General features: G+C 31.8%; 2 protein-coding genes across 4 annotated transcripts; one reads left to right on the top strand and one right to left on the bottom strand.

Annotated features, from left to right (window-relative positions):
- Positions 1-4,670: 4,670 nt before the first annotated feature.
- LOC146540291 (uncharacterized) lies at positions 4,671-5,943 on the top strand. The gene is made up of 2 exons (XM_085204890.1): positions 4,671-4,744; positions 4,937-5,943. Exons 1-2 carry the CDS (start codon positions 4,671-4,673, stop codon positions 5,817-5,819), a joined length of 957 nt encoding a protein of 318 aa, XP_085061016.1. The 3' UTR covers positions 5,820-5,943.
- Positions 5,944-7,860: 1,917 nt separating this feature from the next.
- On the bottom strand, positions 7,861-19,948 carry PhKgamma (phosphorylase kinase gamma). 3 transcript variants are annotated; one of them, XM_085198597.1, is made up of 12 exons: positions 19,711-19,948; positions 19,193-19,368; positions 18,363-18,495; positions 15,996-16,150; positions 15,626-15,716; positions 15,363-15,392; positions 14,442-14,548; positions 13,949-14,046; positions 13,078-13,161; positions 11,580-11,741; positions 10,797-10,981; positions 7,861-9,623 (listed from the first exon to the last, which is right to left on the bottom strand). In XM_085198597.1, the coding sequence occupies exons 1-11, from the start codon at positions 19,800-19,802 to the stop codon at positions 10,847-10,849; spliced, it is 1,263 nt and encodes a 420-aa protein (XP_085054723.1). In that variant the 5' UTR covers positions 19,803-19,948; the 3' UTR covers positions 7,861-9,623; positions 10,797-10,846. The 3 variants fall into 3 exon arrangements, with proteins under 3 accessions (XP_085054723.1, XP_085054721.1, XP_085054728.1); XM_085198595.1 differs by having other exon boundaries at positions 10,789-10,981; XM_085198602.1 differs by lacking the exon at positions 13,078-13,161 and having other exon boundaries at positions 10,789-10,981.
- Between the last annotated feature and the right edge of the window lie 4,173 nt (positions 19,949-24,121).

Consider the following 24,121-nt stretch of genomic DNA (forward strand, 5'->3'; position numbering starts at 1 on the left):
TAAATCAAATCAAATATTTTTTCTAATAATAAATCTCCACTTATTATTATTTTTTTACTTATTTTAATTATTTAGGCTTATATTTTCGCGGGCGTAGCCGCGTCCGGGCCCACTAGTGTTTTTATATAAATTTGAAAGTAAGCGATATGTGTAGCATGTTTTCATTTGGAGTTAAGTTTGTATGTTTTATATGCTCGAGTGCTCGAGTGGGGATCGAACCCACAACAGTCACGCATTACAGTCACACCTTTGTGCCGCTGCCCCATGACAACCTAGATTAATATTTTATTTTTATACTAGTGACCCTCTTGCGGCTTCGCCCGCTTTTACTACTGGATTATTCATATAATGTATGTTTGTAAAGCACTTAAGATAATGTGAAAATTAATTAAACTCTAATGCAACCCGCATTTTCGTAGTTTCAATAAGGATTTTCCAATTGTTTTACACAGCAAGGATTGTTTAGTAGGTACCGTAATTTTAAATCTGTGCTACTAATCTTTTCAAGTACTTATTAAAATATATTTATATGACTATTTTCAGATAGTTAAATGACTATTTTTAAACGGAAGAAATTATAAACAAAAACCTACCTACTAATAACTACTACAAAAAATATGAAACCAAATATATCGCGCGGAAATAATACCCCTAAACTTTCAACCCCTAATTTGCACTCTTAGGGGGAGAATTCTAGAAAACGATGAAACACGTATTCAATTAAATACTTTTAAAAATCTAAATTTAAAATTTTATAAAAATCGGTGCCGATTTAAAATTTTTTCCATACAAACTTTGAACCCCTATTTCACCCCTTTAGGGTTAAAATTTTTCAAAATCCCTTCTTAGTGGATGTCCAGATTACGAAAGTAAACTTTTGTCCAAATTTAACGTTTCTACACACAGCGGTTAAGGCTGTGCGTGCGTCTTACCTCAGTCAGTGAGGACAAGTCCTTTTATATATATAGATAAGTACTTGAAAAGATTAGTAGCACAGATTTAAAATTACGGTACCTACTAAAAAATCCTTGCTGTATAAAACAATTGGAAAATCCTTATTGAAACTACGAAAATGCGGGTTGCAATAGAGTTTAATTAATTTTCACATTATCTTAAGTGCTTTGCAAACATACATTATATGAATAATCCAGTAGTAAAAGCGGGCGAAGCCGCAAGAGGGTCGCTAGTAAAATATAAAAACCTCCTTTATATGTAAGATAATTATATTTCTATTTTGAAAAAGCTAAAACGTATCTATAAGGACGCTTCACGCCATATCCTGCATGCAGAAGGGTAGGCAGTAGGAGCATAGTGCTAAGACACTTCGTTCTGCAGGTATTACATATTAAGTGATGGAACTCAACGCCGCGCCTCGACACCAGAGAGAAGAAACGAAAATATGAAATATTTCATTTCCTCGAGTCAGAATCGAATCCACAAACTGTCGCGCTTACAGTCACACGCTCGTGCCCCGGCGCCACGCCTGGCCTCATTAGTTAATGACTGTATTATAATCAGGTACTTGTACATCCTAATAAAGGCATTAGTTCCTAGATTCTACTTTCATATTCTACTTCCTATTCATCAGCGCTCTGAAGGTTATATTGATGTCACTATAGCAACTAATATAAACTGAGACTTTTCATATTGAAATTTAAGTTGAAGTTAGATTATTATTTTCTTATTTTCTCATAGCAAAAATAAATATAAAAAAATATATTTAAAAAATGCACAAAATATATACAAAAAAAACCAAATAAACGTTCACACACATAATAATGTTAATCTAACTATATATTTTAACACATAAAAGAGACATCTAATAAATATTTGTATTGGGTGAGAATCGAACTGATGATTCGTAGCTTATCAGAATTATATAACCATAAATTATATCCATTAAATCCATCTTAATCTACTTTAATGACACTTTAATATTACTTTACTGTTAAAATGTTATTTTTGTTCCAAATATTTACAAATATATCTCTTTAAGCCTATTTATACAGTATTTTATAAAGGGCACTGCGCAAAAAAACTAAGTAAATACATAAATTATTAATACATAAAATATAAGGTACTTGGAACTTTTAATAATCTATACTGATATAAAAAAAATAAGTTTGTTAAAAAAAAAGGTTCTAGTTCGATTTTTTTTGTATTTTATAATCTGTATATCGAGGAAGGCTATATAAACTATGATATATTACATTAATCGTTTCGATCAACATAATATACCAACTGGACCTGAAGTTAGAGTTACTTGGACATTTCGAAGGTATCAGTTGCAAATATAGATATTTCCAAAGCTAGTAAATTATAAAACTTAAATGATAATTCAGCCAATTTTACCCAAAGTATAACAATCTTGAGGCCAGCAAGTGTGCTGCAAAATCGACTGGTTGTGGGTTCGATCCCCACTCGAGGAAAGGAAATATATATTTTTTTTTCTTTCGCTCTGGTGCCGAGGCAAAAGTGCGGCGTTGAGTTTCGCCACTCAAAACGGCGGAAAGTGGGGAACGCAATGTCTTGTGGGCTGATTTTTTTTGTATAACAAACAATCTATGAAAATAATACCTATATTATTACAGTCTATATATAAATTATTCTTTCCCTTCATTGTAGAGCTACACGTACTAACAAGTGTATGCAGATTTTGATCAAATATAGATTAGATTCTGATTAAATTTATATAGAACTATCTCGAACGATTGCTATTTCTGATAACAGTAAAATTTTATAAAATACATTTATTAATCTATATGTTTTATAATAAATTTACCCATTTTGTATCCGACATATATTATTATATAGAAGGCAGAGGGAACCTAGTGTTAAAACACTCCGTTCTCTAGTTTCCGCTGAAATCTCGAAGCATTACGTATTTATGCAGATATAAGTATTACCTATCAACTGTACAAGGTTATTGTAGGTTTCTAATACAAAAATTATTTAAAAATAAACTACCATCGTTTGTATGCAGATTAGATGACAATACAATATTATGGTACCATCGACTCTGGCCTGTTAATGGATTTTGGAAGATAGCTGATCGAACCTTGGACGGCTTGTTAAAACATGAGTTAGTGCTTATTACATTCCTCTTATTAATAAGCAAGTGTGTTTTTAGTTTTTTAAACTATTAATTATTATTAGTACAGATAATTAAAGACATAAAGTAAATTAAAGTAGAAAATAAAATAATATATTATTAGAAATTTCACATTATATAGAATCAACATAAATTTCTAAGAGTGTCGGTTGTAGTAATCATTGATTTATTATAAAAAGATCTGCAAGGTCGCCAACGATGCATTTCAGAATGGTCCTCGAAATCTTCAAAGGCATATTTTAAGATTTCTGTTTTAAATAGAAAGATATAACCTCAATACTTAAATAACTTTTTTTTTAGGATATTTTTTTTAGGTTTTCATGCTATCACTACTTTTAATCTTAGACACAAAAGTCAGTGATATATTTTTTCATTTCTGTATATATTTAGCTAGTTTTCAAGAGCGATTTTATTTATTGTAATATATTTATAGTTATTTATTGTAATACTTCATAAAATGTTTTCCCAATGTTTGTTGTTTACGAATAATAACAATAACATTGTAATATAAGCATGTTGCAAATTTATAGAAAAAAACATGTTTATTACTATGAGACATAGATAACGAAAATATTATTCATTTTATTGTAAACTAGCTTTTACTCGCACCTTCACCCCCGTGGTCAATGAAAATAACTTCTTTATTTAGCTTCATATTGTATTCCGCACATAGCATTGTCAGCTTAGGGAACCTGGGAACCTTCTGTTAAGACACCTTCGTTCCCTTAAAAACACTCTAACGCAAGCTCTCTGGCTCCCGCGTGTTTGGAATATTTTTCATTGTCTTTTAGTGCCTGAGGCTCCAAACTATTTAATTATAAGTAAATTTTATAATATTTAATTAAAACTCAATAATTTTTAAGTAAACTTTTTTAAGAACCAAGTCAAGCTTCAATCAAGATTTTTTTATTTACCAAAATAAAATAAGAATAAACCTATCATGATTTACAAATTCATTAACATATTTACTTCTCATATACATTTTGTAGAGCAAGTAAATTTTAAATATACATATTAAATTTTAAGCTTTTCTCTACATTTTCCACTTTAATAATTCATGATCCTATAATCCTTCTGATTATTTAATAGTTAAATCTTAACCCTACATGGTTAATCCACGCTTTAAACTTAAACTGATAACCAAAAAACCACTTCCTTTTCAAAAGAAAGAAAAAAAAACTCGAAATCGCAAACTCGTTCTACACACAAAATAAACCTCAAATAAAAACAACCTCAGGGACTCAGTTTAAATGTTAAAGCTACCAGGGTAGCATGTGATGGTAGGAGCCAAACCACCTGGCTCTGGTACACGTGTAAAAATGCAAGATAACGTCAGCCCCGGCAGATACGACCTTGCCTAGTTAGTGGGTTTTTTTGTGAGATAGTTTAGGTTTTTTTTAATGTTTTGCTAATGTTTTCTCTGTAATCGAAAATATAATATTTACTAAGGTTATTTCAAAACTGCTTTTTCCGTATAGCAAAAACAATTGCATTAGTTCTCACACAGCCACATTAGAATGGTTACAACGTTAATAACACGTTAATAACGCTTTACACGATGTTAACGTCTAACACAACACAAAAGAGTCATTGTTCGCAATCACGACCGATAAAAGAATCGGGGTGTCCTATGTACGCTGGTGTACGCTGGTGTACGCCGCTCGGCCTTATCGGGGCCGATAGTGCAGCCAGCGACTAGCGAGAGCGCGAGTTCATCGCCTAACGGTAGGCACTGTGCGGGCACAACCGTTACGCAACCTATCATACCTTGTGCCAGATTTTGTCAAGTTTTTACGTTTTAAAACCTACGTGCACCGCGGGCAGGTCGCGATGGGGGCAGTCGCGGGATGCGCGTGCACATCGCCGCCGCCCGCCCTCCCCGCGCCGCGCGCCCCCTGATCAGCTGACCGCGGGCGAGCGGGACCACTGCGTCACGCCGCGCCGCCCCGCGCGCTCGCCGCGCTACGTGCGCAGCGGTGGACGCCGCACAGCGCGCTCGATGCGCAAATATAGCGTAGGTGTGCGTGTCGGGCACCGGCCACGAGTCACTACTACACGCGCGCCGTGCTGGCGGAGAAAACTATCAGCGCCGCGTGCGGACGGTGCCGACCCGGCACGCTCGCATTGCCCGCTGCGGGCACAGAGGAGGATTCGACGACTAGCTCACATAATCACAGCGTGGCACAACACAGACAGGGCGAGAGATGTTCGTAACCGGCAAATTTCGGGCTTCCTTTGTTTACGTGGGGCGGGGCGCGTGGCGCTCAAGGTCAAGAGCGGCGGCGGGTGGTGCTGGCGGAGGGCGGCGGTGCACAGGGCGACGGTGGTGACGGGGCGGCGGCCTGCACTTACCGGCTTGGAGGCGCCTCTCCTGCAGCTCGATGAAGCGCGCCGCCTCGAGCAGCGTGTCGAGGAGGCTCATGTCGGGAGCGCGGGCGGCGCGCGCGGTACGACGCGCCCGCTGTCACGCCGCGACTGCCACGCGCCCGCCGCCGCACGCCGCCGCTCACGTGGCCGCCGCCGGCCCGCCAATGGGAGCGCGGCGCGCGCGTCACGTGGCGCCCGCGGCCGGCCAATCAGCGAGCGGCACTCACGATCGATGTCGCGCCAGTGCGAGCGACGGCGCGGCGGCGGCCGACACTCTACACACCAGCTCTACCTCTACGGAGTGACAGCCATGTCCCACGAGCTGAGAATGTTTCGATAAGTAGCATATTTAGATGTACCCGCCAGCGTTGATCGCCGCGACGTGCCACCGGCGACGGCGGTGCGCGGTGAGTTGGCAGCGCTTTGTTTACGGCGCGTCCCGGCGGGGGCACGGGGCGGGGCGCTGGGGGGGGGGCGAGAGGGGCAGCACGTGCCGGGGCACTCGAGCCGACTTTCACTGCACCGCGTTGCGCGCGGAATAAAAAGTTGTAGAGTCTAATTTTCACTTGGCATCACCGCTGACGCATAGCTACTGAAATACTTATTTAATTTTTAAACTTATTGCAGCAATATCTGCATACCACATTAAAAGAAAAGCAATGCAAAAGTTAATTTAATTTAGATAAATTTGCTAATGAGAAGCACGGCCCTCATAGAAACAGATACTAATTTTGACTCTATTTTTTTTCTACAATTTTAAAGCGAGAATTGGTCACTTCTTTCAATAGTACAAGCTAAAAAAATCGATATTCATATTAAAACAAAAAAAAATCGCATCCACTTAGAATCAATAGTATGATAGCATAATTACAGTGACCTTGTAATGGCGAGGGGACGGTCGCCCTCGAGCAATGAAGGAGCGCGAACTATATGCAAAATATATCATTTATACTATAAATGTAGCAGAGTGACACATTATATTATTATTTTTATGCTATATTTCTGTGAATTTTACATATTATTTTTTTTAAACTTCACACTGTATCCCATATATAGTAGGATAGGAATAAGAGGCCTGGGAACCTATTGCGAAAACACTCCGTTCCCCACTTGCCACCGAATTCTGGAAGCATAGTGCGTTGAAAGGCGTTAGTCAACACCACTTTTATGCCTCTCTGCCAGAAGAAGACATTTTTAATCATTTCCTCGAGTCGGTGTCGAACCCGACCCAACTGACCACCCTGATATCAAAGTGGTATACTATATGACTTTATATATTAATAAACAACGAAGAGTTACACTCTACGACTCTACCAAATATGCAATTTATGCATAATCAAATAAGAAAAAGTTATACATACCATAATTAAAATAATAAAATGTTTTTTTATTTTATTTTACCTGACTATGATATTTTAAGGAGTAAAAAGGAAATATATGTGTGGAAAAGCGACTAGCCAGCCAGTCAGCCAGCCAGCCAGCCAGCCAGGAACCTTCTTCCTTTCACATCCCAATTCACATAACAGTCAACATGACTCTATCAATATGTCCTACCTGTATATAAAACTCTTCCTTTAAAACCACGCAGTATAAAAAGATGAAATTTGGCATGTACAGTCGTCGGGGTGTATAGGGGAGCACTAAGAAAGGACTTCCCGAGAATTCTACGGTAACGGAAAAAACGTGATATTATATTTTGTAGCTCACGGAAACTAAATTCTATTAAAAGTAGAGTCGAAGTGACATAACATGCTAAAATATCCACATTGTTGTAGAAAAGAGTGAAGATGAAAATTGGTCAATCAAACAATCCGAAATTGTTCCTTTTGGTGACAATTTACCTAAATTATGTTCGGCCACACCTTTTTTTAATTCTTCATAATAACATTAATTGGATCGAGGAAAGGTAGAGTGGTAGCCTACTAAATACACTAGAATAATCAAATTTTAATTTGCTTATTTACAAAAAAATATATATTATTTTATGCTATACAACTACAAATATACCAATATAAAATTTTAATTTTAATCTATCAATATATCCACTAATTCATCAACCAACATAACTAGAGACTACAAACCTTTCAAAGATTTTATGGCAACAACCCATATTATATAAAAAATTTCAAATCATACTGACCTTGTAATATAAATATAAACTAATGACTTTCTTTTCTTTCAATTTCACTTTTTATCCCGCATGTAACGCAGTGTCGACCAAAACACCGAATTCTCTCTCATTCGTTGCTTAATGATATAATTATTCAGTTTCTTCACTAAGAAAAAATTAAATAATTTTAAAATTTATCAATTTTTTTAGAAATATCTAAAATGTTACTGAAGAAAATTATTAATATTGGTGTTGAAAAGAAACCACGCCATTCAAAATACAGATTTATATTTATTTTACTATAAAATAAAACAATTCAACAAACTAGCAAACATGGATGAGAATAACTATATATATATAAAAATGAGAAACTGTAAAGCTGTCATCGATTTTCATCTAAGGATTTCCAATAGAAATAGACAACATTATAAATAATTGTATAAAACATACATTTATAAGTAAATATTTAATATTTGTGTATTCATCGAGACTCAATAAATGGCCAAATAAAATCGATATAAAACTTTAAAATCGATACTCTATTCGATTTGTAAGGAAACATCGATATTGCTTTCGGAGACGATCATGAGCATTTTTTAATAAATAAATATGTATGTATGTTAAATACACAATCACAAAATTTCAGTCATAATAATTATAAATTTAAATAATAATTATATGGGACGTTACACTCAAGTTGTTCTAACTAACGTAAATAATATTTTTGCTGTAATTGTGAACAATTGCATTTTTAATATATTTTTAGTGTTGACCTATATTATACTTCTTTTTTTCCTACTTAACGTTGAATCCCGCACGTGGCAGGATAGGCAGACGACACTCCATCCCCACTTTCCGCCGAATTCTCCGCCCAAACTCAACCGAAATCGAAAATTATCTAGAGTGGGAATTGAACCCACAACCTGTCGCGTTTACTCACACGCTTGTGCACAGCGCAGGACTGGCCTCATGGGACTCATAGGACTTCGGCTAGCTGGGTTTATTAAAAAAAAAGTCAGTAGTATTGTGAATGCTATGCAATAAAAGTCTAAAAATGAGTTTAAATTGAAAATATTTAAAATATATTTATACGTATAATATAATTTTATTTGATTTATTATAAAATAAAATAATTTATATTCTATGATATAAGTAATAATATACTTATATATGATATTTTTATGATTTGAAAATATTGAACCTACCATTGGACCAGTAGTTAAAATTCTCATATATTGTGTAAAAAATAATAGTATTTTAACATATAAAAAAAAATATAACTTTACATACTTATAGGTTATAAGATTATATAAATTATATAAATGTATACAAAAAAATATAATAAATTTGCACCAAATTATACAAAAAATAAAAAAAGATTAATAAAATGAATTAAACATTTTAGACCTTATATAAATACTAAAAAATTATATATAATAATATATTGATATGCAATTTAACACAATAATTCCTAAGAAATATTATAGTTTACATACATTCATTTATACTTGTACATACTAACATTAATTACGAAACTAAAAAACAAGATTTATTACATATAAATCAGGTAAATCAAATCTACATTAGGTACTAAATACTATGAATTCACTAAGGAATAATTTAAAACACACTTTTTGCTTAAAAAAAACTGAATTTTCATACAAAATATTAATTATTGCATTTATTGCTAGATATCTCCAATTGGTGTTAACAAATCAATTAATCAGGTATCCCGCACATAGCAGGATAGGCGTACTTAGTGTTAAAACACTCCGTTACCCACGCACCACCCTAATTTCGAGACATTACGTGTTAAGTGGCGGTTTTGTATATCAGAGCGAGGAAACAAAAAAACCACTCCCCGAACGGGACTCGAACCCATAACCGTCGCCTTTTACATTAAACGGTCTCATAGTGTTGACAAATGTACTAAAAGATAAACTATTGAGGACATTACATAAACAAGGCTAATACTACAACTAACCTACAATCACGTTTCGTCATATCTTCGGTGTTGCTGCTGCCCTGGTACATCTGTGGACGCGTTACCGTTATTTTACAAACAATATAAAATATAAAAAATATAGAAGCTAAGCTATATTGAAGCTTTATATGTACACCCCCACATATAGCAGGAAAAAGACTTAGTGTCAAGACACTACTCTCTCCACTTTTAGTTTAAAATTAAGTGTAATAAAAAAATTACGGATATATATATATATATATTATCACTCTGTCCTCCACTTCCCGATTGCTAAGGAAGGGTTCTGTTTTTTTATATGTTATTTTTAATAAATGTATTTATTTCCTTAGAAGAACTTAAGAAAAAAAAAAACATTTTATTACAATTTTATAAATATATAAAACGAACAAAACAGTTTTTATATAAAAAACAAATAGTAACAAACATTTTAATAAAAAATACAGAATATATAAAAATTCTAATTTGTTTTATATATTTTATATACAATAAATATAATATATATTTAAATTTTATATAATATATTACCAGGAGAAAATAAACTAAGCGAAGGTTTATTTATTCGTCATTTATATTTCGCCTTTTATAAACTGGATTGTACAATGTACATACATACAATGAATTTCGTTTGCAAATTTAATTTAGTACAAAAAAAGAAACTTATATGCACTAGATTACCAAGACATCAGAAGTGTAAAGGAGTTTGTAGACTACTTTTATTATATTACTAATTATAATATACGACTAAATATAAAATGTAATAAAAAATATATACATATATAAAGTAATAAATAAATTATCATTATTACTTTTGGACGTAGAAGTCTATATAGTGCCTACCATGCTGTGGCGCTGGGGCACAAGTGCGTCTGTAAAAGCGACGGTTCTGGGTTCTATTCCCACTTGGGGAATGAAATATTTAATATTTTAATTTTCTCGCTGTAATATGAAGGTCATAAAAATGACATTTTAAAAAAATCTTTAGCATTACTTATTTATTTACCATTGTTTCCATTGCCTCATTTCATGATAATACTTTTTAAAATATACTTTACTTATAAGAAAATAAATATATTAAAAAATCGTCTCTTTCGTTCTTAAATAAACAGAAAGAGATGGAGACAAATAAAGTTGCGGTTTAATTTATCTATCGAATAAAATTAACCACAACTTTACAATTATTACAATTTACCCTTGCCAAGTGCACAACAGACTCACCAACGTACCAGGAGAGCAGATACGGCGAGGAGATAGCCATTTACTAAAAATTCTATGACTATCGACTCAAATTGCTCAAATACAAGCTTTTCAATTCGGTTTTGGGCATGTTCTCGAACAGTGCCGCTCGGTTCTGGCCTTCACCCTTCTTGACCCAGTGGCCGTACACTCGGAATGCACATCCGTCTATCACCTGTTCAAAGACATGTATTTTTATTAGCAGTTTCACGTTTTTTCCATATAGCAGGTTCGCATATTCCTACCAGGTTAGGCAGAAAGAACATAGTTAAAACATTTAACCCACGCTCCACCCGCAATTTATGAGACAGTGCGTGTTGAGTAGAGGAATTAAACTCCGTGCATTGTTTGCTAGAGCGAGGAAATGAAAATAATTGAAATATAATTAATCTACAATGAATATTTTTTTTCATATTTACACAGCTTTTCTCCAATATATTGGATTAATATAAACTACCTAATGAAACAAAAAAACCCCTTAGCCTTCTATGGATTTGAACCTGGACTGGACTTATGATACAATTGTAGGCATTAAAGGGCCTTTTAAAAAAATATATATTTGTTTTAATTAGCTTCAGGCTATATTCTGCATTTAAGAGGGTACGTAGAGGGAACCCAGTGTTAATATACTCCGTTCCCCAAGCACCGCTCAAATTCCAAAATATTACGTTAATTGAGGAAGCCGACACCACCAACACCACGATTGACTTTCCCTCGAATGGGAATCGAACTCACAACTTCAACCGTCATTCAAACTATCCAAATCCACTCACTTTCCGCAAGGCTCGCATGGTGTAGGGGTCCACGATGGCATCGCACAGCGGTATGGCGCGCGTGGAGGTGTGGGGTAGGTGACGCAGGCGCACCGCTGCGCGTACCGTCACCAGGGCCAGACGCAACTTGGCGCGCGCGTTGAAACCACCAGATTTTATTGCCTGGGATTTTTTATTTATATGTTGTAGTTTAAAAAAAAGTGATTACAGTATCAAAAGCTGGGTATGATTTTTCTGCTAAATACAACTTTTGTATTTTTTCCTGTATATTATTATTAAAATAAACTATTCACGTTCATTCGGTAAGAAAATAATCAAAAGTAAGAGATATTCAAAAATATAAGTCAGCCGCGGCCTCCTATAGCAAAACTTAAAAACGGACACATCTCTTCGACCGTACTGTAATTCTATAATTTACAGGTATACAGGAAAAATAAGATAACTGAATTTAGTATAAAAATTGTAGATAACTTAGTTCCGTATTGAAATCTTTTATTGCATATAAATGTATATTTTGTAGTTATTACCACTTTAGTAATAAAGAAACAAAGGTAAAATAATCTATATAAAAAATTCGTTCATTACTAAAGGGGTAAAAAAGTCATTCAATAAAAACAACTTTCACGCTTTTTCCTGTATGTATAAAAAGTGAAAAGAATACAGTGTCAGGACAGTTCCTTCTCAATTTTACGCTGGAATACGAAACATTATTTTTATTTTTTTCATCTTGGGGCACCGACGAATTTTGGAAGCATTGCGTGTTGAGTGGCGGAACTCAACACAACCAGAGCGAAAAAATTAAAATATTTAATATTTCATTAGCTCAAGTGGGAATTGAATCCACAACCTGTCGCGTTTACAATCACACGCTTGTGCTCCTACACCACGATTGGCTTCTAGAATTAGAATTCTGTTAATCAATTTAAATATACATATATATAATGTATTCTAATACTAACATGCGGATGCAACACTCATTCTATGCAACTACAGCTGAAAGGCAAAAATCAACCCTTAATTGCTCTATTTTATTAAAAAAAAAATAGATTGTTTAATAAATCGATAATTTATAAAAATCGATTTGCATTCAATATATGCATTTAAGGGTTAAATTAATAATAAGTTAACATTAGTGTATTGTGTAGTGTGCATTGGAAATAAAAAATATATATTAAGTATCATTTTGATTATTTGTGAATAAAATTTAGGTAACAGGAAAAAAATATATACACTGAGTAAGTTTTAATACAATCACTATTTAGCCATATTTTGATTTTTTATGGGAAAAAGAAGATCGATTTTGCTCTAAACATTATATTAGTCTAAGGAAAGATTCTAAAACCAAGAACAAGTTACCGTTTAGTATAGATTAGACGCTATACTAGTTTAATATTAAAAAACTTTTAATACTTTACATATCAATGAAACAATAACTAAAATTAATTTCTCAATTAAATATATGTATTAGTGTATATTAAAAGAGTTAAATAAACATTACCAAAGCCAGTTGATCGATTCTGGACATTTTGCGACTGGTGCCGGAAAACGACTTCTTGATCGGAGTCATGTCTTGATCCCATAACTAACGAAAATTGTATAAAAGTACAACGTGCTATCAAAGCGAAAATAAAATATTATAATATCAATAAATTAATATTAAAACCTTTTCGATTTAATTTGTAAGAAAAAAGTAAATGACACAGTTTTTTTTAAATTATACAGAAATCCCAAATAGACAATGATTTTAATCATACAGTCATACTGAAATGTAAAACCAAATATTTTCGCTTTAACGTTACATGCTTAAAGAAAAAGATATATTAATTTAATAAAAATACACGTTTTATTGATTTATACTTATAAATCAATAAAAAAAAAGTAAAAGCGTAAGCTCTACATTTATACACATTTATAGTGTATAATATATTATTGACATAAGCGTATGTGCGTAACAGTTTCATCTTTGAAGCGAAAACAGAAAAAAGAATAAAAAATAGGTTTTTACGTCATGTCGGAAATGACGTAAAATAGGTTTCATGAAAAAAAGAATTAAAAAAGTATTGAAATAAAAAAATATATAAAAAGGAAATGTAAGTATTGCCAGCTCGAAAGTAGAACAGCTTACGAATATAAACTATTAAAATCTTAACATTAAGTATTTTAAATAGAAGCCTTAGTCCACTTTCAACTAACAATTTAGTAATAAAAAAAGAAAATAAAATAAAAGAAAAGAAAGAAACTAATATAGAAAGAAAAGAAAAATAAGTTAAGAATAAAAAAGTATTTCTTATACATTTTGTTTTAAGCGTAACAAATAATATAAGTAAATTCGCGCAAAACTACCAGGGCATCATCAGGAGATCACTCACCACTGTATTGAAGAATGGGTGTAGCAGTGCATGTTCCAATTCAATCCTATCATTGGGATCGACGACTAGCAGCCGCCTTATTAGATCTTTGGGATCCTCTGTAAAAATGTATTTAATTTTTAGAGTATTTATTAATATTTAATTTATCAGCTTTACGCTGTATCCCGCACAGAGCAGAGCAGGCAGAGGGCACTTAGTGTCAAGACACGCCGTTCCCAATTTTCCCCCGAATTTTGGAGGCATTGCTGGTTGTGTCACACTTTGTGCCCCGGCGCGACGTCTGGCCTCAAAATAAAATTAATCTTTATTTTATTTATAAATTTAAAATGCATTTATTATTACAAAAGTCTAACGTCATCTATGAACAAAGAATATATTATTACAACAATTTCGACCTTACTAGACCGCAGCAACGAAAATAAAAAAAAATAAAAAAAACTGAAAATGCTACAACGGCCTACGAAATAAAATTTCATTAAAAAAAAGTAATTACCTGATATATCAGCCCATTCTGGACTAGTAAAAGAGTATTTTCCTTCCATAATATTTCTCAACATCACCATTTGTTTGCGATGCCAAAATGGCGGGCACCCAACCAGTCTATAGAATAGAAACAAACCGAATTAAAACAAAAAAACACAAAACAATAAAGTATCTATATCTAATATGATCTATATTTACAAATTGACATCCTCAGACATTTTAAATAATTAAAAAATCACTAATTCAGTCACATTTTAAATAATATAAACATCTTCAATCTATGCATGTTTACAACTATTATAATATATGAGCTATATAAAATTCAGTTATATATATGTATTTATAACTAAATAACATATTTGATACTAAGCATTAATTAAACAACACTCATTTAATAAGAATTGTTGAACTGATTTCACATTTTCTGCAATAGTATCTAATTATAAAATAATGTAGGAGCCAATTAACTAAATTTCAGTAACGAACGAAGATAATTGTATAAATAATTTAAGAGTTATTAAGCAACATAAAATTTACCAGCATTATGTTTTTGCTTTACGAAAATTCTTTTTTATATATCGATATTACATATTTATACTGATATATGCTGCTGAAGAGTTCGTTCGGTAGAACGCGCTAATCTCAGGAACTTAATTTATTTTGTAAACACATAGTGTTAAGACACTCTGTACTTTTATTTTTCGACGAATTCTGGAGACATTGCATGTTAAGTGGCAGAGTTCAACGCTGCGCTTTAACCTCGACACTAGAGCCGTAGAGCGAAGAAATGAAAATATTCATCATTCCATTTCCTCGAGTGGGAATTGGACCCAAAACCTAAAGTTTAAAGATAATCACGGCTCACCCGGCTCCCCTTCTTCTTACGTGAGGCTAAAATAAAAGGAAAATATACTATATAAATACTACTTACAAAGTGAACATGATAACGCCACACGCCCATCTATAAAGCAAATTAAAACTTTTTTAACCTAGTAATACAATTTAACAAGATTACAGAATAGCAAATATATTTATTACTTTATGTAATAAGACCATTTTTTTTATATTGCAAGACTTATAAATTATGCATTATAAATTATTTCGATTGGCAACACCAACCAAAAAGATTCTAAACAAATATGATACTTTTAAAAATATATTTTTTTTAGAAAAATTCTAGTTATATATACTTACATGTCAACTTCCTTCCCGTACCCGGGTGCGTCCTCAAACATATTCGCCTTAAGCGTTTCCGGCGCCAAGTAGCCCGGTGTTCCGCACAGTTCTGGAATAAATTTTAATTAATATTAATTAACCTAGTATGATTAATTGTAAATATTATGTATATGGCAACATTGAAATGCTCAATAGAGATAGATATTAATCATAAAACACTAAATCATATAATCATTAAAGAAATTAACAAATTCTTATTCCCTAATAGCACACTAGGTTCCCTCTGCCTACCCTGCTGTATGCGGGTGCGACTGCGTGAAGCTGATTTATTTTATTTTCATTGTATATTTTTAACATGCAAAATTACTAAAAACAAAAACAACAATACCAAACAACTTGTCGTCGTCATCTTTGAGCACCTTGGCAAAACCAAAGTCCGTTATCTTCACATTGAGCTGATCGTCCAAAAGGATGTTTTCCGGCTTCAAATCACGATGCACTATGTTCTTACTGTGGATGTACCTCACGCCTTCTAAAACTTGTCTGTGAAATAACATATTTTTAATTTATATATTAAGTATCTCTAAAAATTAAGGAATGGCGGAAAGTAGAGTGTTGTAGCACTAGGTGTTCTCTATTAACAACCTATAAGTGGGTAGAAACGCGACATTTTTAATCATTTATCTAATTTTACCTTGAACCTCTTCCTTCACCTTGTAAATATAGGAAATTTCTATATATTTTTTTTATTTTACATCATCTGTATTGTAAAGAATTAATAATATAAATCTGTATTTAAGCAACAGTTCTGTTCCTTGTGAAATTAATTATTATTACAGTACAGTTATGCATAATAACACTATTTTATTTTTTATTATTATTCAAAAAACAAAGTAATAAAACAATCATTACTTTATAAAATTATAAACACTCTCCAAACGTTCTTCGTTAATACGTGCCCAATTCTCTACATTCCGATTACAAAACACGCACACGGCCATTTTATATACTTATTGCAAAAAAAAAACAAACACTTTAAAATTGCAGTTAAAACAAATCGAGATCAAAAATCGGGATGAGCACATAAGCGATTAAGACGAAAGACGCTTGCGACAGATATTTACTATGGCTAGTTGAAAACCTGTAAATCTTGATATAACAAACCATTGTTCGTGTTAACCTAGTGTTACAATACGTGAAGTATTCATTCTTTTGAATAAAAGAAACCTTTAACATTTCAGTGAACGTAGTTCCTTTTCTTTTCAGCTTCTCACTACATCCTACGTAGGTATATACAGCAGGGTTGGCAGAGAAAACACTGTTTCCCTATTTCTTACCACTCTATTTTAAGGCGTTGCGTGATGAATCCCGGAACCCAATGGCTGGTTTAATTTTGTTACGAGAGCGAGGAATTAAAAATAATTTATTTCCCCGAGTGGGAATTGAAGCCGTCGCGATCACATGCAAACGTTGTACCACTGCGCCATAACGGCCTTTTCATGCATAGATTTTGTATCATTTTAGTATAATAATAAGTGTAAGCGAGTTAGGGTCGTTAGTAATAAATAAACATAATACAATGACGCACAAACAGATAATATTCATTTTATCAGGGAAACAACGAGAACATTTGGGAGGTCAACGTTTACTACAGGATTGATTCGAGGAACTAATCTTATTTTAGGCAATAAATATTTACGTAATACCTAGATAATATATAATGAAACATTGTTAGTTCGAGTTAAAATAGTTTTTTGGGGATTATTTATTAAATCAAACTAAATGTATTTTTATTTAATTGAAAAATAGGCAAAAGTATACTCATACTTTTAAAAAGTGATTTCGAAACTTATATAGCCTTAAAATATTATTATTTATCTACGTAATAATCATAAAAAAAGCAAAATGGATTCATAATATTAAAAAAATGTCTGAATAAAGACAAAGAGTAAACATGACGGTTGTGGGTTCCATTCACTCTTGAATATTCATTTATCTTTTTTTATGATAACAAAACAAAGCACGGCGTTGAATTCCGCTAATCAATGTCTCAATTCGGGTAGGAAGAATAGTGTCTTAACATATAGAACATAACGCGTATAACAAGCCTTATGTGATAATATATACATTCTTAGAGTAATATATATTAAATATACAAGTATCAACATATCGGCTAACACAATGGGTGATCCATACTCACATACATAATATAAATTACATAACTCTAAGTAGAACACTCATTGAATATAAGATAAGCAAACTTCCATTTGCTATATCATAATTGCTAATTCATATGGACATGTTCTTATTATCATAAACTATATAATATTTCAAAATATACCTCAGAAAAAAAATGTTATAAACAAAATAAAATGACTTTATAACCTAATTCAAGACACTCCATTCTCTGCTTGTCAAATGTTGGAATTGAATTCTATGTTTTGACTTGCCAGAGCAGGGAAAAATATGTAGTTAAATAGTCTATCTACCAATATAAATTATTTTTATAATAAATGGTCTGCAAAAAATAACACAATGCTAGATAAGGAAGCTGATTTGCCAATTAAAGTATTAATATAAGAAAAGAAAAGTTACTAATATCTAAACATAAATTGTAACATTTCTAATATTAGAATTATATTTTGAAAAAAAATAAGAATCTAATATTAGAATTATGTTTAATTATATATAAAAAATTGAGTTTAATAAATATAAAATTTGTGTTAACTAAACAATAATTAAATAGAAACTTTACCTCATTATATATCTTGTTTTCTTTTCTGATAGCGTCACAACAGAAGTAAGATAGTCAAAAAGTTCTCCATTCTTGCACAACTCAAACACCAAGAATATGAATGTTTCCGACTCAAATACATCTTGCAGTTCAACTGAAAAATGTACAAGGTTAAGCTAAAACAATTTTTATAGATTTTATAGTTGTACACTGTAAAGCTGTTTACTGTTTCACTGCTGTTGCACTGCCAAATTTCGAGATATTGAATGGTGGGTGACCAGAGTGAGGAAATAAAAATAATTCTGTCACTTGAATCAGAATTGAACCAACCATCCCTTTTAAATTCTCCCTTCCCTTTAAAATTGCCTCTGTACTACAAAGGTGTAAATGTTAAACTAATTATTTTTATGTATATAAATTATATTTTTATGTATATAATATAAAGTATGCTTTCTTGTAGAAATATAAAAAAATAAAAATCATTAATTTAAGGTCATTGTAGTGTTTTCCACTAAGTTCCTGCTTGCTTACAAGTCAAATTCCATTAAGGTGAAAATCTATTTTATACAAAAAAAATAGAATATAGCAGTAGTAGATTTAAAATATTTCCTGCATAGTAGAAGAAAATAAGCAAATAGTAATACTTAATGAACTTAGGCAGTTAAATTGACATGAAAATAATATTTTAAAGAGATAGATAAATTAAAGCTTCATTTATGTTTATAAATCAATACAAATCTCACAATAATCAATTAAAAGTGAAGGACATAAAAAAATACTATAATAATTCAGAAAGATATTTGTTAATTATAAATTTTATTTGCTTTGTAAATTTATAATAACTCACTCACTAATATATGGATGGCCAGCAACTATCCGCAATATGTTGATCTCTTGTCGAGTAGCGTCTCTCATTATATGAGTGTCAACACCATCTTGTGACTCCTGACTGAGATCTATGATTTTTGCTGCATATTCTTTACCTGTCTCCTTTTCCACACATCTTCTTACAGTTGAACTTATCCCTCTGAAAATATAAAAAATGTGCAAAAACAATTTTGCAAAATATAAACAAAAAACCTTGAGAATAATATGCATACAGTTCACGAAATATTAAAGTTCCGCATAGTTTGTATTTTTTTAATACTTATGCCAAGCGACATCATTTGTTTGCTGTACTATCGATCGTGTAAATCTATTTAAACGCGCCAAGGTCACTAAACATTTATATTAAATGACTACCTCCTTGTTAAACCTAAAAATCTTAGAATACACTACCTAAATAATTAAATTGGCAACAGTACAAAATTCATACAATTACTTCGTAATAAGCCCTAGATTTATAAATATCAACATCCTGTCTACATACCTCCCAATAATTTCTTTCGGCTCGTATTTGGCGTAAAACTCCTTCGCTGCGTCTTTATCTGGCAAATTATCATCATCCTCTTCCTTTGCCATATTTATTTTGTCGGAATTTATAATACTTTTAACTACGAACCGCGATCATTAGCGACTAATTTTTCACAATGACGAAAGGTTATAGAGCTTAGATGAGCTTAGAAAAGTTTATTTGTATATTTTAGCACTATATATTTTTTACTATCTATATATTTACTTGAGGTAGTTGAATACTACAAAAGTACTTATATGCTAATAGCTAATAAAATTATTGCTGTTATTTAAAGGCTACGATTTAATTAAATCTATAGTACTTTATAACAACTATGATGGTTGTATTTGACAATTGACATATGATATAAGTGACTATAAATATAAAATACCTAAATTACTTATTGTCTATGATTTATATATATTTAAATATGTATTAAAGAGATTTAACCTATATTTATTTTAATATTTTATTTTGATTGAATATGTTTTGAGAATGCCATTAAAATAATGTTTTTAAACATTTTAATTATGTACATTGAAGTAGTTCAATGTACATAAATTACTATGGAGCTACTTTTATTAATAGTCAAGTTATAAATATTTTTCTCTCTTTAACTATTTTTTTTTAAATTAAACGATATAGAAATCATCAAACATTAATGTGCCCTTATTTTTATTGAGAGCAAGTGTTATTCAATCAATCATATCAACATCGTTATTTAAAATATATGAATTCTTATAAATCTTTATCCTATATATCTTTAAATTTTTTTGATATAATTATATATGTATTTTATTATACGATTTTCTTCCTTTTACCAGATATAAATAAAAATACTAATATTACGATATATATTATTCAGCATTTACTCAGTTCATGTCAACAGCTGATTTTGTCTATGCTTTACCTGTCAATTGTCTTCTATCTCTTTCACTCGTACCACACGACGATCGTTTGTTTCATGTAGGTTTTGTGGTGTGTTTTCTCTTGTTGTTCCGTCCGATGGTGTTAGTTTTTTGGTGATAAGAAAATTACATGTAGTTTATTTCGGTGATTATTTAGCACTATATCAAACTTTGATATTTGAATATAAGTGCTGAGTGGTTCGCCTGATCGACAAAATCCAGGTAAGAACTTATTGCGCATTCTTAATTTTATATAGTGACAGTAGTTGTTACTAATTGAAACATCTTATCAACCTTGAGCTACGAAAAACAACATAAGCGTGGTTTCTTTCTTTTCACAAAACATCTGGAAATAACCAAAATTACATATGGAACGACAAATTTTAATTATAATAAGAATCTTATTGCAATCTTATAATAAAAAATTGATTATTTAAGAACAACTGGCCTTTTCTGAGCATAGGTCAAGTACAAAGCCTTCTTCTTATATAAATAGAACAAATTAATATTCTAGCTATTTAAAACCATATTGTACTTTAGACCCTCTTTTGTTAATTAATGGAGGTAAATTCAAAAATATAAATTGTTCCATATTGATTCTATTATACTTATAGTGTTAAAATTTATGCATACCCTCTAAAATACACTTTATTTTTTATAGAATCGAGTTATCCTATAGATTAAATTATATGTGTTTCTCACCAAGCATTAGAAAAAATATATTTTAAGAAAAAACATGTATCTTTATTTTTTACAAATAGTTTACATTAACATGTTTGTACAGTGAATTATTAATGGATCCTAACACATGTTTGAAATATGCAAAAAATTCTAAGAGTTACATAATAAACAAAGTTAGAAATATAGAGTAAGAAGAGTTATTTATAATAGAAGTAGAAGTAGTTAGTTATAATAGAATAAAAGAGTAAAAAATAGAATTAGTTCAATGTTTTAATTTGTATTACTAACTAGCTTGTATAACAGTGTCAACATTGTCAGGTGCATGGAAACAATTATGTTAAAGCCTCCATTGGCCTATAGCCTCCATCACTATCCAATATAAATATATATATAAATATTTTTTCTATTCCAACCAGTAGTTCGAGAGATTAGAGCATTCTACTAAACTAAATAATATTGTCAGCTGCATAATATTATTCTAGACATGCTATAGAGATTTTTTGTTTATTTTATTTTATACAGCTACATGCTGTATCCCGCATACGACAGGGTAGGCAGAGGGAACCCCAAACCCCGTTCCTCACTTTCTGCCGTGTTAATTATTTACATTCCCCCTTTCTGGTAGACAAAATACAGCATTGAGTTTTTGTTGATAATTTTAATTTATAGGAAAAACCAAATTCAATCTGGTGTATTTAACAATTTAATTGTAAGAAAAATATATGTAATTTGTTTACTTATATGTATACATATATTTATTAATAATCATCAATATTAGATTGATAAAACAACTTTATGTAATAATTGTTTTATAGTCCGATATATAATTATGTTATGGTCCTATTTTTAAAAAATATATTTCTCCAATTACAATTTTATTTTCCATTATTCCAATTAAAAATATAAAAAAAAGTTTGAAGCTTATAAGAGGCTTCTACATTATATAATTTTGTAATTTATATCACTAAGAGTAATTTAATATTGAAGACAACCTGACTTTTTCATTGGATTTTCATAAATAATATAATATATTAACAATTATTATTATCTGTTGACAATGAGATCATTTTGTTACATAATATGTGGTATATAAATTACTGAATAACCAATTAACCACATGTGAACATGAAACCATGTCTGATATTGATAACAAATGAAGTACCTTCTAGATAACTTAAAATCATATTAAAAAAAAGGGAAGTCTAGTGTTACATTACTTTCTTTTCACATTCTGCCTCTATAAATAAGGCCGGCAACGCACCTGTAGCTCCTCTGGTGCTGCACGGGGTCGTGGGCGGCGGTGATCATCGTCAGGTGACCCGAACGCTCGTTTGCCTTGTCCTTTTTCCATAAAATAATAATAATAATAATAATATAGTTGCACTCCATATTCTGCAAATAAAAGGCAAAGGGAACCTGGTGTTAAGAGAGTTCGTTTCCTACTTTCTGTTCAATTTTCGAAAAATTTAAGGCAAGTGGAAATCGAATTCACAACCGTCGCGCTTACAGCCATACACTACGCCACGACAGCCTCAGATGGTCTTGTAAATAAACAAAAATATTCTTTAAGTAATATTTGAACCTATAGCCATCGCGTGCAGTGTTGCCCAAAGTACCAACACATTTCCCCAAAAAAAAAAACACAAAATTTGTAAATTATTAAAGATATTATAGAATATGCAATAAAGAATATCTTACGTGTAAAAGTACAATGTGCGATATAGCCTTACTAATTTCATCTGACGTTCTGTTCGTCCTTCACAAGGACAAGGTCGTTCTCAAGGGCGTCTAGCGTTTACACGCTTTATGATGATGCCTACGGGAGACACGGGATAGTAGTGGGTGTTTTGGATTACTAAACTAGTTTTTTTGTTGAATATTTCAGGAATGGGTTTTTTTTTAAAGTTTTTATTTTGTTTTTTTTTGTGTAAATGTTTTGTATAGGATAATTTGCTATCGGAAACAAAAGTGGTAAGGCGATATTTTATTGGCTTTGAAGATACAATATGCCTCCTAAATTAGTAATTTGTTGCTATAATAATTTTGTGTAATTTTATTGTGATTACGTTATCGAAATGCCAAACCTAATCTGCACAATTATTAGTTAATAAATATTGAATCTTATTATCATTTCCCATATCTAGTAAGACAAGCACAGCCAATCGGCAATGTAACAGCTATATTGTCTTGTCTTCTGTGGGAAGGTGGAGAACGGAGTGTCTTGACACTATGTTATGTATGCCAACCTTGCTAAGCTACAAAGATATAACCGAAATAGGCGATTAACTTTTGAAATAATTTAGAATAACATTTTATAAACAAATGTAATATTTTCAATATAAAAAGACTAAATTATTTAAATATTTTATCGATAAATCAATCAATTAATGAGATAATAAACACATATGATGTATTTCATTTTGGCAGATACACAAACGCTATTAAAGTCATATTATAAGAGGCTAATCTATATATATAAAATCGGTCACTCACTCATCACGAAATCTCAGAAACTACAAGTGCTAGGAATCTCAAATTTTGCATAGGAGTTACTTATAGGACGTAGGTGCTCGCTAAGACGGGAATTTGCAATATTCGACTTCTAAGGGGTGGTTTTTGGGGTCGAAAGTTTGTATGAAACTTCGTTACTACAAATGCTAGGAGTCTCAAATTTTGCATAGACGTCACTAGGACGTAGTCATGGAGACAGAAATTAATAATAACATAGTTAACGCAGGTGAAACCGCGAGCGGGCCGCTAGTCATTTATAATCTCGTGACATCTGTTACAATTACTTT

Source organism: Heliconius melpomene, chromosome 2 (assembly GCF_056956725.1).
Source record: "Heliconius melpomene rosina isolate 202511_hmr_F chromosome 2, ASM5695672v1, whole genome shotgun sequence".
In the NCBI taxonomy this organism is placed as follows: domain Eukaryota; kingdom Metazoa; phylum Arthropoda; class Insecta; order Lepidoptera; family Nymphalidae; genus Heliconius; species Heliconius melpomene.

Coding starts and splice junctions, on each gene's coding strand:
- LOC146540291 (XM_085204890.1), top strand. CDS start 4,671: ATGTTAACGTCTAACACAACACAAAAGAGTCATTGTTCGCAATCACGA. Junction 4,745..4,936: donor AAAGAATCGGGGTGTCCTAT/GTACGCTGGTGT, acceptor CACCGCGGGCAG/GTCGCGATGGGGGCAGTCGC.
- PhKgamma (XM_085198597.1), bottom strand. CDS start 19,802: ATGGCAAAGGAAGAGGATGATGATAATTTGCCAGATAAAGACGCAGCG. Junction 16,151..18,362: donor AAAACAAGATATATAATGAG/GTAAAGTTTCTA, acceptor GTTATTTCACAG/ACAAGTTTTAGAAGGCGTGA. Junction 14,549..15,362: donor GGCGTTATCATGTTCACTTT/GTAAGTAGTATT, acceptor TCTATTCTATAG/ACTGGTTGGGTGCCCGCCAT.